General features: G+C 37.2%; 1 protein-coding gene across 5 annotated transcripts in view; it reads left to right on the top strand.

Annotated features, from left to right (window-relative positions):
• The window catches only part of LOC134337406 (mesoderm induction early response protein 2-like), a 104,855-nt gene that overhangs the window by 71,757 nt on the left and 17,346 nt on the right, over window positions 1-15,752 (top strand). For all 5 annotated transcript variants that reach the window (XM_063032375.1, XM_063032372.1, XM_063032377.1 and 2 more), the window contains one exon: window positions 12,708-12,835. In XM_063032375.1, coding sequence (XP_062888445.1) covers window positions 12,708-12,835 — 128 coding nt within the window. The remainder of the gene's footprint in view (window positions 1-12,707; window positions 12,836-15,752) is intronic.

Here is a 15,752-nt window from a genome sequence, read left to right as displayed (position 1 = left end):
ATAATGACAAGAGTGGGAGTGGTGAAACAGGAGCTCGATGTGTTTGATGGGCCGAGGTGGTTCAGTGCAGAATTTAGAAGGGGCATAACTCAGAAATAAGTAACTGAGTTTGGCCAAGAAATTGGGGCTTCTGTGTCCTTGTAGGGGCCCGATCTTTCTGGCATTTATGCTAAGAAATTCTGGCTGTTTTGTTTGCAACTGGTAACATTTGTCAGCAAGCTCTGACTCTTCATAGAAGCACAACTATGGCAGATGGTGGAATTCTGAAATTTAAACATAAGATCCTTCAAACACTCAGCAGGTCAAACTGCATTTAACATAAGAAATAGGAACAGGAGTAGGCCACCTGGCCCATTGAGCCTGTCCTGCCAGTCAATAAGACCATGGCTGAGCTGTCTGTAAACTCAGCTCCATCTACCTACCTTTCCCCCATAATCCTTAATTCCCTTACTATGTAAAAACGTATCTGACTGTTTCTTAAATATATTTAATGAGGAAGCCTCAACTGCTTCCCTGGGCAGAGAATTCCACAGATTCACCACTCTCTGGGAAAAACAGTTTCTCCTCATCTTTGTCTTAAATCTTCTCCCCTGAATCTTGAGGCAATGTCCCTTAGTTCTAATCTCACCTACCAGTGGAAACAACTTTCCTACTTTTATCTTACCTATCCCTTTCAAAATTTTGTATGTTTCTATAAGAAATCCTCTCACTCTTCTGAACTCCACAGAGTATAGTCCCAGGCAACTCAATCTCTCTTCATAGGTTAACCCCTTCATCCCTGGAATCAACCTGGTGAACCTCGTCTGCACTGCCTCCAAAGCCAATATATCCTTCCTCAAGTATGGAGACCAGAACTGCACACAGTACTCCAGGTGCGGCCTCACCAGTACCCGGCATAGTTGTAGCACGACCTCCCTGCTCTTGAATTCAATCCCTTTAGCAATGAAGGCCAACATTCCGTTTGCCTTCTTAATAACCTGTTGTACCTGCAAACCAACTTTTTGCGATTCATGAACAAGCACTCCCAAGTCCCTCTGCACAACAGCATGCTGCAATCTTTCACCATTTAAATAATAATCTGCTCTTCTATTATTCCTTCCAAAGTGGATGATCTCACATTTACCAACATTGTATTCCATCTGCCAGACCTTGGCCCACTCACTTAACCTATCTATATCCCTCTGCAGACTCTCCAGATCCTCTGTACAATTTGCTTTTCCACTCAGTTTAGTGTCATCAGCAAATTTTGCTACACTACACTCAGTTGCCTCTTCCAAATCATCAGTGTAAGTGGTAAACGGCTGTGGGCCCAACACAGATCCCTGCGGCACCCCACTCACCACCGACTGCCAACTGGAGAAACACCCATTTATACCAACTCTCTGTCTTCTATCAGTTAACCCATCCACTATCCATGTCAATACACTTCCTCTGACTCCATGCATCCGTATCTTATTTATAAGTCTCTTGAGCGGCACCTTATCGAATGCCTTCTGGAAATCCAAGTATATGACATCCACCTGTTCCCCTCTATCCACTGCACTCATTATGTCCTCAAAGAACTCCAGTAAGTTTGTCAAACAGGACCTGCCCTTTCTGAAACCGTGCTGCGTCTGTCTAATGGAACCACTCCTTTCTAAATGTTTTGGTATTTCTTCCTTAATGACAGCTTCAAGCATTTTCCCAACTATATTTGCAGAGAAAGCAGCTGTCAGCTTTTCACGTCATTATCTATCAGTAGTGTGATAATCAGAAGCACGCTTGTTTTAAGTTGCAGAAAGGCAGGGCGAGATGGACCAGAGAGAAAAGTAGGAATGTCCGTGATTGGGTGCTAGAGAAAGTTTTCAAGGTAACCAGTCATCAGGTTGAACACCAGTAGTTTATCAAAAGGGGAAAGATGGAACAAACCGAAGCTGAAATTCCCAGCCAGATCTGTGAAGAAGAATATCCAAAATGGTGAACTACTGACGACTAGAGCATGGCCAAACTGAGGATGAGGTTATGTTCCTGAAAATTCTTTCTTTTTCAATTTTTTTTTTATTAGTTTCAACATCATACACATGACAAAAAGTAAGTACAGAGTAATTGGGATTGTATTAATTAATAGTACAGGTGTCCCCCACTTCTTGAACGTTTGTTTTACGAAACCTCACTGTTACGAAAGACCTACATTAGTACCCTGTTTTCGCTGTCAGAAGGTGTTCTCACTGTTAGAAAGAAAGGCAGCGTGCGATAAAAAATCAGCACGCGAAAAAATCAGCGCACGCCCCGAGCAGCCGCTCTGCCTCCGGATTCGGAACGGCATTGCTTAAACACGTTGCATTGAGCAGCCGTTAGCAAGATGAGTTCTAAGGTGTCAGAAAAGCCTGAAAGAGTAAGGGTGTTACACTTAGCGTAAAACTAGACATAACTAAGCGTTTCGATCGTGGTGAACGAAGCAAGGACAAAGTGAGTTTGGCTTGTGGAGGCTGACGAAGATGATGTTGAAGAGGTTTTGGCATCCCATGACCAAGAACTGATAGATTGAAGAGCTGATGCAATTGGAAGAGGAAAGGATAACAATCGAAACCGAATGCAACGGAATGCAGAAAGTGAAGCAACTGCATGAGATTTTCGCTGCAATGATAAAGTACGACTTTAATTTTGAAAGGGTATGTAGGTTTAGGGGATATTTGCAGGATGGTTTGAGTGCTTACAAACAACTATGATAGAAAAATGCGCGAGGCTCAGCAGGCAAGCAAGCCTTCCACATCAGCCACAGCAGACAACGAACCTCGACCTTCGACATTGAGGCCGGCAGTCATAGGAGAAGATGAGCTGCCTGCCCTGATCGATGATGAGATGACACCCCCGTGTCCCACCACCCCAACACCCGGGCCCCGGACAGGTACTGTACCGATTTGCGAAGAACGCAGCGGTAGCTGGGAGGCACCCAGCACATCTTTAAAAAAAAAGCCGAAATAAACTTGCTAATTCATTAGGTGCCGCCTAGCATGTAATTGTCGGCCCAGATCAGAGGCGATGCAATCGGCAATTGCCTCTGATCTGCGCCGACATTTACGTGACGGGCAGCATCTAATTAATTAGCATGTTTATTTCGGCTTTTTTCTTAAAGATGTACTGGGTGCCTCCCAGCTACCGCTGCATTCTTCACGGCAATGTATCGGGTCGGCGGCCCGGAGGGTGGGGGCCACTGCACCACCCAGCCTGCGACAACTCAGTCTAACACACCGTCATCAATGTGCTCGGCGCTATTTTCCCAATTCCGGTAAGTGATACTACACTGTACATACATTATTTCTACTTTATATAGACTGTGTATTTTTACGTGTTATTTGGTAGATTTAGCAGCTTCATAGTTTAAAGGTTACTGGAGAGTGCGTTTATGCCAACAGCGCTTGCGTGAGATTTTCTGCCGAGAGCGCTTGCGTGAAATTTTAGCTACGGAGCTCTGTGCAGGCAATCGTTGTAGTGAAGTATTTCTACTTTATATAGGCTGTGTATTTACCATATCATTCCTGCTTTTACTATATGTTACTGTTATTTTAGGTTTTATGTGTTATTTGGCATGATTTGGTAGGTTATTTTTGGGTCTGCGAACGCTCACAAAATTTTCCCATATAAATAAATGGTAATTGCTTCTTTGCTTTATGACATTTTGGCTTACGAACCGTTTCATAGGAATGCTCTACCTTCGAATGGCAGGGAAACCTGTAATTATAAAAGTTTATAGTCAGGTAACACATAGTTAGTAATCATCCCAAAATCACACATATTAACAAGAAAATATATAAAGAGTATACATAAAATACAAAAATATCATAAAAAAACAGAAAAAGAAAAAAAATATCCCCCCCCAAAAAAAACTAATCTACCCAAACTAAAAGAAAACTAAGGAAAAAAGAAGAAAGGGCTGTTATGATGCCTCAGATAGAACCAATAGTGCCGCCACTTCCGCTCTTCTCCCCATATATTGAAATCACAAGGGTCAAATTACATCATGTGGAAGTATTGAATAAATGGTCTCCAAGTCTCATCAAATTTAATAGATGGGTCAAAAATGACACTTCTAATTATTTCTAGATTTAAACAAGATGTAGTTTGAGAAAACCAATGACTAATCTCTTTCCAATTCAGTAGTATAGATCTTCTCGCCATTAGAGTAACAAAAGCAATCATCCGACAAGCTGAAGAGGTCAAATGATGTTTTCCTATCATTGGCAAACCAAAGATGGCAGTAATAGGATAAGGTTGTAAATCAATATTCAAGACAGTGCAAATAATATCAAAAATATCATCCCAATATTTCTTTAATAAAGGGCAAGACCAAAACATATGAGTTAATGAGGCTACCTCAGAATGACATCTATCACATACAGGGTTTATATGAGAGTAATAACGAGCTAATTTATCCTTAGACATATGATCCCTGTGTACAACTTTAAACTGTATCAACACATGTTTAGCACAAATAGAGGAAGAGTTCACTAATTGGAAAATTTTTTGCCATTTCTCAGTAGGTAAGGTAAGCTTAAGTTCTCTTTCCCAGTCATTCTTAATTGTATTGGAAACATCTGGATTTATTTTCCTTATCATATTATAAATAATTGCTATTGAACCTTTCCGAAAAAGGTTTAAATCCAAATTTTTTTCCATTATATCAGTAGAATATGAAATCGGAAAGGTAGTAAGAACAGTATTTAAAAAGTTTCTAATCTGTAAATATTTTTAAAAATGTGATCTAAGTTATATTTATTAGATAATTGTTCAAAAGACATAAAACAATTATCTGAAAATAAATCAGAAAAACATATTATACCCTTTGTTTTCCAGACCAGATATGCTTGATCCAAAAAAGAGGGTTGAAAAAGAAAGTTGGATATAATAGGGCTAGTTAAAATAAATTGATTCAGTCCGAAAAATTTTCGAAACTGAAACCATATTCGAAGAGTATATGTAACTATTGGGTTATCTATTTGTTTGTCCAATTTAGAAAAGTCGAAAGGAAGTGGGGTCCCTAAAATAGAACCCAATGAAAAACCTGTAACAGAATTACATTCAAGATTAACCCATTGTGGACTTGAAACTGTGTCCCAATTCCATGTCCAAAATTTTAAATAACGAATATTAATCGCCCAGTAGTAGAATCTAAAGTTTGGCAATGCTAAGCCACCCTCCTTTTTGGGCTTCTGTAAATGTCTTTTACCTAGTCTGGGATTTTTATTCTGCCATATGTATGAGGAAATTTTTGAATCAACATTATCAAAAAAAGATTTCGGAATAAAAATTGGCAATGCTTGAAATAAATATAGAAACTTAGGTAAAATAATCATCTTAACAACGTTGATCCGACCAATTAATGACAAAAACATTAGTGACCATTTAGTAATCAAACCTTTAATCTGATCAAGTAAGGGTAAAAAATTAACCTTAAATAAATCCTTATGCTTCTTAGTAATTTTAACTCCTAAATAAGTAAATTGATCAGTAACTAATCTAAATGGTAAACATTTATAGTTTGAAACCATCATATTTAACGGAAAAAGTTCACTCTTATTAAGATTCAGTTTATAACCAGAAAATTTACTAAACTTATCCAACAAGGATAAAGTTACAGGAATGAAATTTTCTGGGTCAGAAATATATAATAGTAAATCATCTGCATATAATGATAACTTATGTATCCCTTTGCCACGAGTAATACCACAAATATTTGGTGAATCTCGAGTTGCAATTGCTAAAGGTTCTAAAGCAATATCAAATAATAAGGGACTGAAAGGACAACCCTGCCTAGTGCCACGAAATAATTGAAAAAAGGGAGATCTTTGATTATTAGTAAAAACTGAAGCTAAAGGAGTACGATATATCAATTTAATCCAGGATATAAATATCAGGCTAAAATTAAACTTCTCAAGCGTAGTAAATAAATATGGCCATTCAACTCTGTCAAAGGCTTTCTCAGCATCTAATGAAATAACACATTCTGGAGTTCTCAGTGAAGGAGTATAAATAATATTTATTAATCTCCTAATATTCAAAGATGAATAACGATTTTTAATAAATCCAGTTTGATCCGCAGAAATAATTTGAGGTAATACCTTTTCTAACCTAGATGTTAATATTTTAGAAAAAATTTTTGAATCAACATTCAATAAAGATATTGGTCTATATGATGCACATTCAGCACATTCAGTAGGATCCTTTTTTTAAAATTAATGAGATGAAAGCTCCATAAAATGATTGTGGTAGTTTACCTATAATAATTGCATCTCTAAAAACTCTGCACGACTGGGGAGAAAGAATAGAAGAAAAAAACTTTAAAAATTCTGCTATATAGCTATCTGGGCCAGGTGATTTGACAGAATTCATTGAGGAAATAGCACCCATTATTTCTTAATCCATAATAGGTGTTTCTAACTTTAAATGTTCTTTGGGTGTTAATTTCGGAAAGTTCAAATTTCTTAAAAAATTTTGCATCTCCCTAGGATCATGAGGAAATTCTGACTGATATAAAGATGTATAAAATTCTTGAAAAGATCTATTAATCTCATCATGATCAACTGTTGAAATATCATTAGGTTTACGAATTTTAGTAATTTGACGTTTAACCGAAGCTGTTTTTAATTGATTGGCTAGTAATTCACCAGATTTATCACTATGTATATAAAACTCACTTGTTTTCATTAATTGATTTTCTATTGACGATGTTAAGAGTAAACTATGATTCGTTTGAAGTTCAACTCTCTGTTGGTAAAGCTCCTCATTAGGAGCAATGGCATATTGTTTATCGATGTCTTTAATCTTATCAATCAACACAAGCATTTCATTCCTAGTGCATTTTTTCAATCCAGCCATGTAGGAAATGATCTGACCATGGATATAAGCTTTAAAAGTGTCCCATATAACCCCACTGGGAATTTCATCCATAGTATTGGTTTAAAAAAAAGAAGTCAATCTGATCCTTAATAAATTTTACAAAATCTGAGTCTTGAAGTAAGTTGGAATTAAAACACCATTATCTAGAATTAGAAGGTATATCCCATAACTTAATAGAGAGATTCAATGGTGCATGATCAGATATGGCAATGATATCATAGTTACACTCAATTACAGATGGAATTAAACGAAAGTCTATAAAAAACAGTCAATCCTAGAATAAGTATGATGTATGTATAAAAAGAAAGAAAATTCTTTATCCTTGGGATGTAGAAATCTCCCAAATCTCGGAGATTCCAGAATCAATCAAAAACGAATTGATAAGAGTGGCCGACTTACTCGGTAGTGCCTGAGTTGGTACAGATTTATCCATCGAAGGATTTAAGCAGCAATTAAAGTCACCCCCCATTATCAACATGTAATCACTTAAATTAGGAAAAGAGGTAAATAATTGTTTAAAAAATTCAGGGTAGTCCACATTCGGGGCATAAACATTAACCATAACAACTTTCTTATTAAAAAGTAGACTGGTAATTAACAAGAATCTACCATTCGGGTCAGAGAAGGTGTTGTGATGTACAAATGCAATTGAAGAATCTATAAAAATTGAAACTCCTCTCACTTTAGCTTTGGAGTTTGAATGATACTGTTATTCCTTCCAAAACTTAAAAAAACGCTGATTATCCTCTTTCCTCACATGAGTTTCTTGGGCAAAAATAATATGGGCATTCATTCTATGAAATACTTTAAAAATCTTTTTCCTTTTAATCGGATGGTTTAGTCCATTTGTATTCCAAGAAACAAAATTAATCCTCTGAGCCATGTTAACCTTGAATCAATCTTTTGGTATATAAAGAGTTAACCAGAGTATAAACTCACGTACCCGGAAGAGGAACCAGCATTTGGAAAGGAGACGGAAGTTGCGACAGTGCAGACATTGTTGTAGTTCAAAATTAGCCCAATGAAAAAAAGAAAAAGAAAAAGCCCCCCCCCGCACCCACCACCGAAGAAACCCTAAAACTAAGCCAAGGAAGGCCAGAAAGCTAGCTAAGACTAAATCTACCCCCATTTTTCCAGAAGGTGGCTCCCAAATATATGTTGGTAAAAAGACCACCAAAAAAAAACTACAGTATAACAGTGAAAAAGACAATAAACTTAACAAATACAGTAAAATAAAATACCTTGTACCTTAGTGATTATAAATAGTATTATAATCACTAACATGCTAATAAAATAAAGAGAAAAAAAAGAGATACCAATACGTATTATTCAATATAAAATATTTGTAAGGGAAAACAGTTAAATGAAAAAGAAAAGGTGTATCCGGAAAGAAAAGTATTATGGGAAGAACCCAAAAAGATGGCGCGGTAAAAAAAAGACAAAGGTATTATGGAAAGAAGAAGACAAAACACCATCAAGGTTATACCACAGGGAGAAAAAACATGATATCCCCCCACATACAATAATAAAAAAAATACAAAAAATAACGATAACAACGGTAAAATTAGGTATAAAGAATACCAACACTACCGATCAAAACTACAAGTCTTATACTTATAAAAGTCAATCTTCAAAAATGAATCGCATGATTAATAGAACTTGAGAAAAACCGAAAAGCCAAAGCCAAAATCACAAGAATCGTATATTAATTAAACCGTGGCGGCTGATTCAAGTTCTTCCAGAAAGCTTCGAGCTGCACTTGTAGAGTTGAAGAAAAGTCGCTGGATGTTTGGAGGAGAAATTTTTAGGCGGGCAGGATACAGTAACGCTGGTTTGAGATCTTTTTGGTAGCATTCCATCATCAGAGATTTGAAAGCCATTCGTGCTCTCATTAATTTGGGGCTGAAATCCTCATACAATTGGAATTGATGGTCTTGAAATTTAATCATTCCCTGCCGTCAGGCTACTCCTATGAGTTGCTCTTTAACATGAACATAATGAAATCGGATGATTACTGGTCTCAGTTTAGATTGAGAATCTGATTTATTCCGAAAAATACGATGCGCGCGATCGAGCAATGGAGGATCATCCAGGAATTCAGAGCTAAATGCAGTCTTTAAGAGTTCAGAAAAGAATACTGAAGGGTCTCCTGTCTCAACTCCCTTGGGGAGACCAATTAAACGTAAGTTCTTTCTTCTGGAGGTTTTCCAGATCAGTAATCTTAAATTTAAGACTCTCCAGCTGTTCATCTGTCCAAGAAACTTTTTGTTCCAGACTCTTGATTTTTTCATCTTTCTTTCATGCATCCTCCTTCAGTTCGGTGATAGTGTTTTGTTGCTGTTGAACTTGATAGTCAAGCACACCATAAGTTTGCGTAATTGCCATAATCTCTTCTTTAACGCCTCGGCGTATTTCATCAGCTTGTTCACGAAACAAATTCATCAACAATTCATAAGTTATCTCAGGATGTTTAGGATCCGGTTTCTTTTTTACGTCGCCATCGGCATCTTTTGCAGGTTTAATGTCTCGGACTTTAGGTCTTGCAGCTGTTTCTTTACTCATCTCTTCAAAGTTCAAAATCCAAACTTAAAAGTAATTTAAATAAAGGTGATCATAGATATAAAATGTAAAAGTAACGGAGCGAAGCCGAGAAGTGACCTCACTGCATGAGCGCCATCTGGAAAATCCACGTTCCTGAAAATTGTATTTGGTATCTTTGGAATCATATAGGATTGGGATGGAGGATGAAGTAATCAAACTACTAGAAGCTTAGGGTCACCCTTGCGGACATTGAATGAAGGTGTTCTGCAAAGCAGTAACCCAATTTGTATTTAGTTTTTCAAAGTGGAGATATGTACACTGTAAGTATTGAATAATGCACTAAACTGGAAGAATTGCAAGTAAATTGCTTTATTGAGTCCCTGGATAATGGAAAAGAAACAAGTGCTGCAACTGGTGTTGGTGTTGCTGCTCCTGTACTTGTATGGAAAGTACCTTGAGAAGGGGAGGGTTAATGGAAATGCAAATCAGAGTCACAAAAGGGACAGTTCCTTCACAATACTAAAAGAGAGGATAATTGTTACTACTGATGTAATCCTTTTGGTGGCCAAAATTAGGGAGGATGACCTTATTGAATGTGGAGGCTAATGCAATGGAAAGGTCTCGGCCAGAAATGTCAACTGTACTCTTTTCCATTGATGCTGCCTTGCCTGCTGAGTTCTTCCAGCATTTTGTGTGTGTTGATTATATCCTTGTTCTGTGTAACTCAACTGTACTAACTCCCAATCTGCTTCCTGTAATGACTCTTTCATTTTCCCAACATTTCTGTTCGAGTGGAAAGATTTAACGTTCCAGTGTCTTTTAGATATCTTTCTTCACTCTATCATCATTGTTAGAGTAGTCAACTCTGTGTCTCCTCTGTTTCCCCACTGCTGTTCTCACATCTTCTACCAGCTGTTTCTCCTTCCATGCCACCAGTATCCATTTTCAATGAATCATTCTTTGTAATTTCCACCACCTTCAATGGAATTGCAACACCAGATATCTTTTTCCCCCCCTCCCCTGCAGCATTCTAAAGGAATTGTTCCTCCTAGTGGAAATGTAGGAACCTTCATTACTCTATTCATGGTATTTTCCCATGCACCTGAAGTAAATACAACACAATCTTGTATCTTTTTTCTTCCCTCTCACCCAGGAGCCAACCAGTTGTTCCAGCTTGAAGCAGCAATTCACAATTTGCACTTTTCTAACTTGATGTATTGCTTTTAGTGCTCATGGTGGTACCAATTGATACCAAGCATGGGTTGCATGATCACTTTGCAAAACACATCCATTCAGTCTGTAAGTGTGAAACCTGATTTTCCTATTGTTGTCATTTTAATCCTCCATCCCATTTCCATTCCAACATGTCTTTGGTCCATTGGATGGTGTCATATATGCCCAACATGATCTAGTGGAACAATACCTCATCTTCAGTCTGGGCACATTGCAGTCATCAGGGCACAATTTCAGCTAACTTATTTTTTTTTCTCTCTGCATAGATAATGCTGAGTACATTTTCTTTGTCCTTTTCTGTCTCAAGCTGCTGGTATTCGAAGTAATGGTTACCTTGACAACTTCCTTATGCATCCTGTCACTGACGTTCACCACCCTTCACCTTTCCTCCAATTTAAAATGTGCTTGTTTTCTCACTGCATTGGAGCTGAAAATATCCTGAAACTTCAACTGTTGTTTCATCCTCCATAATCTTTTGACTCCTTCCAGCATTTTCTCTTATTGTCAGACTCTTAGTGTGGGCATTGTAAACATATTTCAATGTTTACAGATGCATCAGATTCATAAATACAGTGAACAAAGGGAATCATTAAGGATTTTAAGATCATATAAGAAACATTGAACAAGAAAAATGCAAAGTGATAAATTTTGGTATGAGGAATCCAGAGAGTCAATATAAACTATTGTATATATCTAATGGGAGCACCCAAACAGTAAATAGTAGGAGCGTAGGTAATCAAATCATTGAAAGTTAATCAAGCACAAAGTACAATAGTAAGGAAGTTTTAAAAGATTAGTTTGTCATCTGCTTGGGGATATTTGATTTTGGATGGATCTTGGTGTAGAGGTTTAGTGGAATTTTATTCTTTATAGAGGGATCAGATGAACAAGATTGATTATTCTTGGTGCAGAGAAGGTTAATAAGAGCTTTGATTGATGTGTTTCAAAGCGCAAATCAGTAAGCAGAAAGTGTTTTCAGTGGTAGAAAAGTCGGTAATCAGGAGATGCAGGTTTTGTGTTCAGGGGTAAAAAGAAACATGAAGATTTGGCCTTATGGTTTGTAATGTGTTGCTGATGAAAGGAAAGTAGAAACGGTTTCAGCAAAACTTTCAGAAAGAAATTAGATAATTAATTGAAGGAAGTAAAATCACAACGTTTTGGTGGCGGGGGGGAGTGGTGAAGTGGAACAACGAACCAGCAAATTGATGAGGGTTCACTTGTGCTGTATCATACTTTGAATGGCTAAGAAATTTCAGGATCAGGTTTATTAAGACTGATATATGTTGTGAAATTTGTTATTTGTACAATGGAATATATAAATTACAATAAGAAAAAAGAAATATAAATTAAATGATATTTCTTTTTTCTTATTGTAATTTATATATTGCTTGCTAACGTAAGCACCCCTAGTCTAAATGTTTGTTGTTTTTTTTGGAAAATAGAGAATTAACACAAGTAAAGGGAAAGATTTGGGAAAGGGATAAAAAGAAAATGAAAAAATTAAGTAAATAAGTACATAGGGATTGGATAATTATGTCTGCGGGCAGGAACAAGCACGAACAAATTGGGATATAAACACCTACAATGGTTGGTATATAGGCTTGTATGCAACATTTTGGACCAGTGGAAATGGTCCAGAAGGGTTGTATGGAAACTATTATTACCATTTTTCTTAACAACTAATTTCATTACTTAGCCTAATAGGTTAGATTTACCACAGTACATAATTATCTATTTAAATGTTTATTTTGCTTTTATATCATCTCAATGTGTACTTAAGAATGTATAAATAATTGTAGTTTTATACATATAAAAAAATGGAAAAGGTTATATGTGTGAAAAAAGTACATGATAATTGTGAACTCCTTATCCAAATAAAAATAAAATTAAAAAAAAATTAAATGAGAAGTGCAAAAATAATGAGGTGTTCATTTGTGTATAGAATGTACATTGTTTCAAAATAGGATTTTTTTACACTGTAAAAACTTGATCAATGAAATTGTAAATTTGCTGTGACTCAACCTTTTCAACATTTTGAATGCATGCTATGTGACTAGGTACGAACACGTTCTGTTGGCGAGTGTGTTGCATATTATTATATGTGGAAGAAATCTGAACGTTATGACTATTTCGCTCAGCAAACAAAGTTTGGAAAGAAGAAGTACAGCCTTCACCCAGGTGTCTTGTAAGTATTAATCAGATATATAAACTGTGCAAACAATTTTTAACAGTCTTAATCAAGTTCAAGTTCACTGTCATTCAATCGTATATCATTATACCAACAAACGAAGCAACATACCTCCAGACCAAGGTGCACAACAAACACAATGTATATAACTCACACACAACACAAGGTAATAGTACCTCAAAGACGTAAAATATATTCTAGATGATTAACATTTAGCATAAGTTACATTTATGACACAAATTTGAAAAGTAAACAGTATAATACTAGTGGCGCTTCTTAAATGACAAGACCTGGATGGTGGCAAGAATGTAGTCTCACGGCCCGGAGCTGTTTTCCATCCTAACAGCCTTGTCCTATTACTACGGTACCTTCTGCCTGATGGTAGGGGTAGGGGGATGGATGACAATAATGTAGCTGTTCAAGGACATTTAAGCTGGGAAGTTCAATTTCTCATTTGTGTCACCTTTACTCACATTCTGATTCAGAAAATTCAACTTGTGCTACTTTTGGTGATGAGGTTTGCATTATGGGCTTTTCTATGTCGTGAACTATTACTGATGTTTCATTGGTTCAGCTAGTTACTTTAATACTTGCTAAAATGAATGTCCCTTTTGGGAAGCAACAACATCAGTGATATTGCTTATCTTTCGTTAACTGCCTAGAGCAAGGGTCCCCAACCTTTTTTTTATGCCATGGACCCCTACCATGAACCAAGGGGTCATTAGACCCCAGGTTGGGAACCCATGGTCTAGAGGGCTTTATTTTCCTCAGGTTTTTCCTTTGCATTAATTTAAAAAATAATGGAGATATTTTGTGCTATTTTTGTCATTTCAGAAAGGAAATGTTAGTTCCATCATACAGACTAATTGTTTCCAGAGTTTTAACCTCTAATGCTTTATTCTGTTGACTGTTACTAACTTGAATCTACTGTCCCTCATACTGCTGTTTAATTGAACTTCAATTAAAAGTGGAGTTTACTTTCTTCCAAATACCTTTTATAGATTTAAGATTAATTTTCTAGTGCCCCCTTCCTGGAATGAAAAGTTGAAATTTGCCTAAAGTCATAACCAGGATCTCATCCCTTTATTGACCTTGTCTAGTTGATGACAATTGTATGGTCTGTCCATATAAAACCAAAAGAAAACTTAAACTATGTCACAGATGCAAATGTCTTTGTAGATTAGTGATCAAGAAGAGTAAAATACGACAAAAAATGATTTTGAGACCATTTCCTCTAGCTGGAGAGTCTAACCCTAAGAAGCATAAGCTTAGGATAAGAGCTGGCCATTAAGGACTGACGTACAAAATTTCTATCTTTTGTAGGTTAATCTATCTCAAGTGGCTTTGAAATCTTAGGCATTGAAAATATTGAAGTTGAGCATAGACATTTGAGCACAAAATCAGAAAAAATCTTATTAAATAGTGGAGAGAGTGTCTCTAATGCCTATTCCCTATTTCCGTTTGTTATGTTGTATTAAAATCTATTCTTGTAATTTGCAAGTGGCAGAATAATGAATTTACTAAAATGGACACAGCTTACAGTTTTCAGGAATTTCTGAAACATTATTTGCAAAGCACGAAACAAAACTGGTCACAGTTCAAAGAACCTTTGAAAATGTAATGAATTTGCATGTACCCCTTGATACCTCTCACTGTGTATAATCAACTAGACCAAGATGAAAGATTGAGGTATATCTGTTAAGAATAAAAGCGTGTGGCGCAAAACAGTGCTAGAGATGTCAGCCAATTGTAAAATGGGATTCAAGCCAGTGAGGGTGTTAGAGTAGAATTAACCACATGCAAATTGATGCTGAACAAAAAACTGGCAAGAATTAGCTTCCAGTGTTGTAAATTGTCCTGAATTGTTAAGTTTTATTTATTTCAGAAAGCCAAAAAGCAAGCACACTGCTCCTAGATTCATATAAGCACCCTCTGGTCTTTTTTCTTTGTAGGGCTTGCATATTTTTTATGCGCCACAGTCCCAAGGAAACATCAGATTGCCTAGGGAGAGAAAAAGTTTAAAAGGAACAAATGGGGGCAGTTGGCACTTTTTACACATCACTGTTCCAGAGAAGACATTGTAGAGTGCATAATTAGGCACATGGCAAGGACCAATAAAAAGAAAATGACAGGAATTCTGCAGATGCTGGAAATTCAAGCAACACACATCAAGGTTGCTGGTGAACGCAGCAGGCCAGACAGCATCTCTAGGAAGAGGTACAGTTGACTGTACCTCTTCCTAGAGATGCTGCCTGGCCTGCTGCGTTCACCAGCAACCAATAAAAAGAAGTTAGGTTTAAGCGGAGCAGCGATTGTGTGAGTGGGGCAATGTTAGAATAGGGAATTGAAGTTTTGGCTCATCGAGGCTTTGGAGAGGGGAAGGCTTAGGTAGATTTTATTTTTATTTATGTATGAATGTTGGATGAACTCCATTGTCCCTGATGACTACACCTGCAAGAAGTGTATCCAGCTGCAGCTTTAATAGATCATGTTAAGGATTGGAGCTGGATCTGGATGAACTCTGGATCATTCAGGAGGTTGAGGGGTTAATAGGACATACAGGAAGGTGGGTACACCCAAGGTGTGGGACCCAGGTAACTGGATGACTATTGGGAGGGGGAAAGGGGATTGGCAACTAGTGCAGTGTACCCTCTGTCCATTCTCTTCAACAACAAGTATACCGCCTTAAACACTGTTTGGGGGTGGGGGGGTGGTGAGGGATGACAGAGTAGAGGAAAGTCACAGCGGTCAGGTGCCTGGCTCTGTGGCTCAGAAGGGACGGTGGGAGAGAAGAAGCTAGGTGTAGTGATGGGGGACTTATTGGTTAGGGGAACAGAAAGGAGGTTCTGTGGATGAGAATGAGATTTCCAATTGGCTTGTTGCCTCCAGGGTGCCAGGGTCAGGGATTTCTCGG

The sequence above is a fragment of the Mobula hypostoma genome, chromosome 24 (assembly GCF_963921235.1).
Source record: "Mobula hypostoma chromosome 24, sMobHyp1.1, whole genome shotgun sequence".
NCBI lineage: Eukaryota > Metazoa > Chordata > Chondrichthyes > Myliobatiformes > Myliobatidae > Mobula > Mobula hypostoma.
The sequence above is the reverse complement of the archived record's forward strand: the minus strand, read 5'-3'. Positions and strand labels throughout refer to the sequence as shown.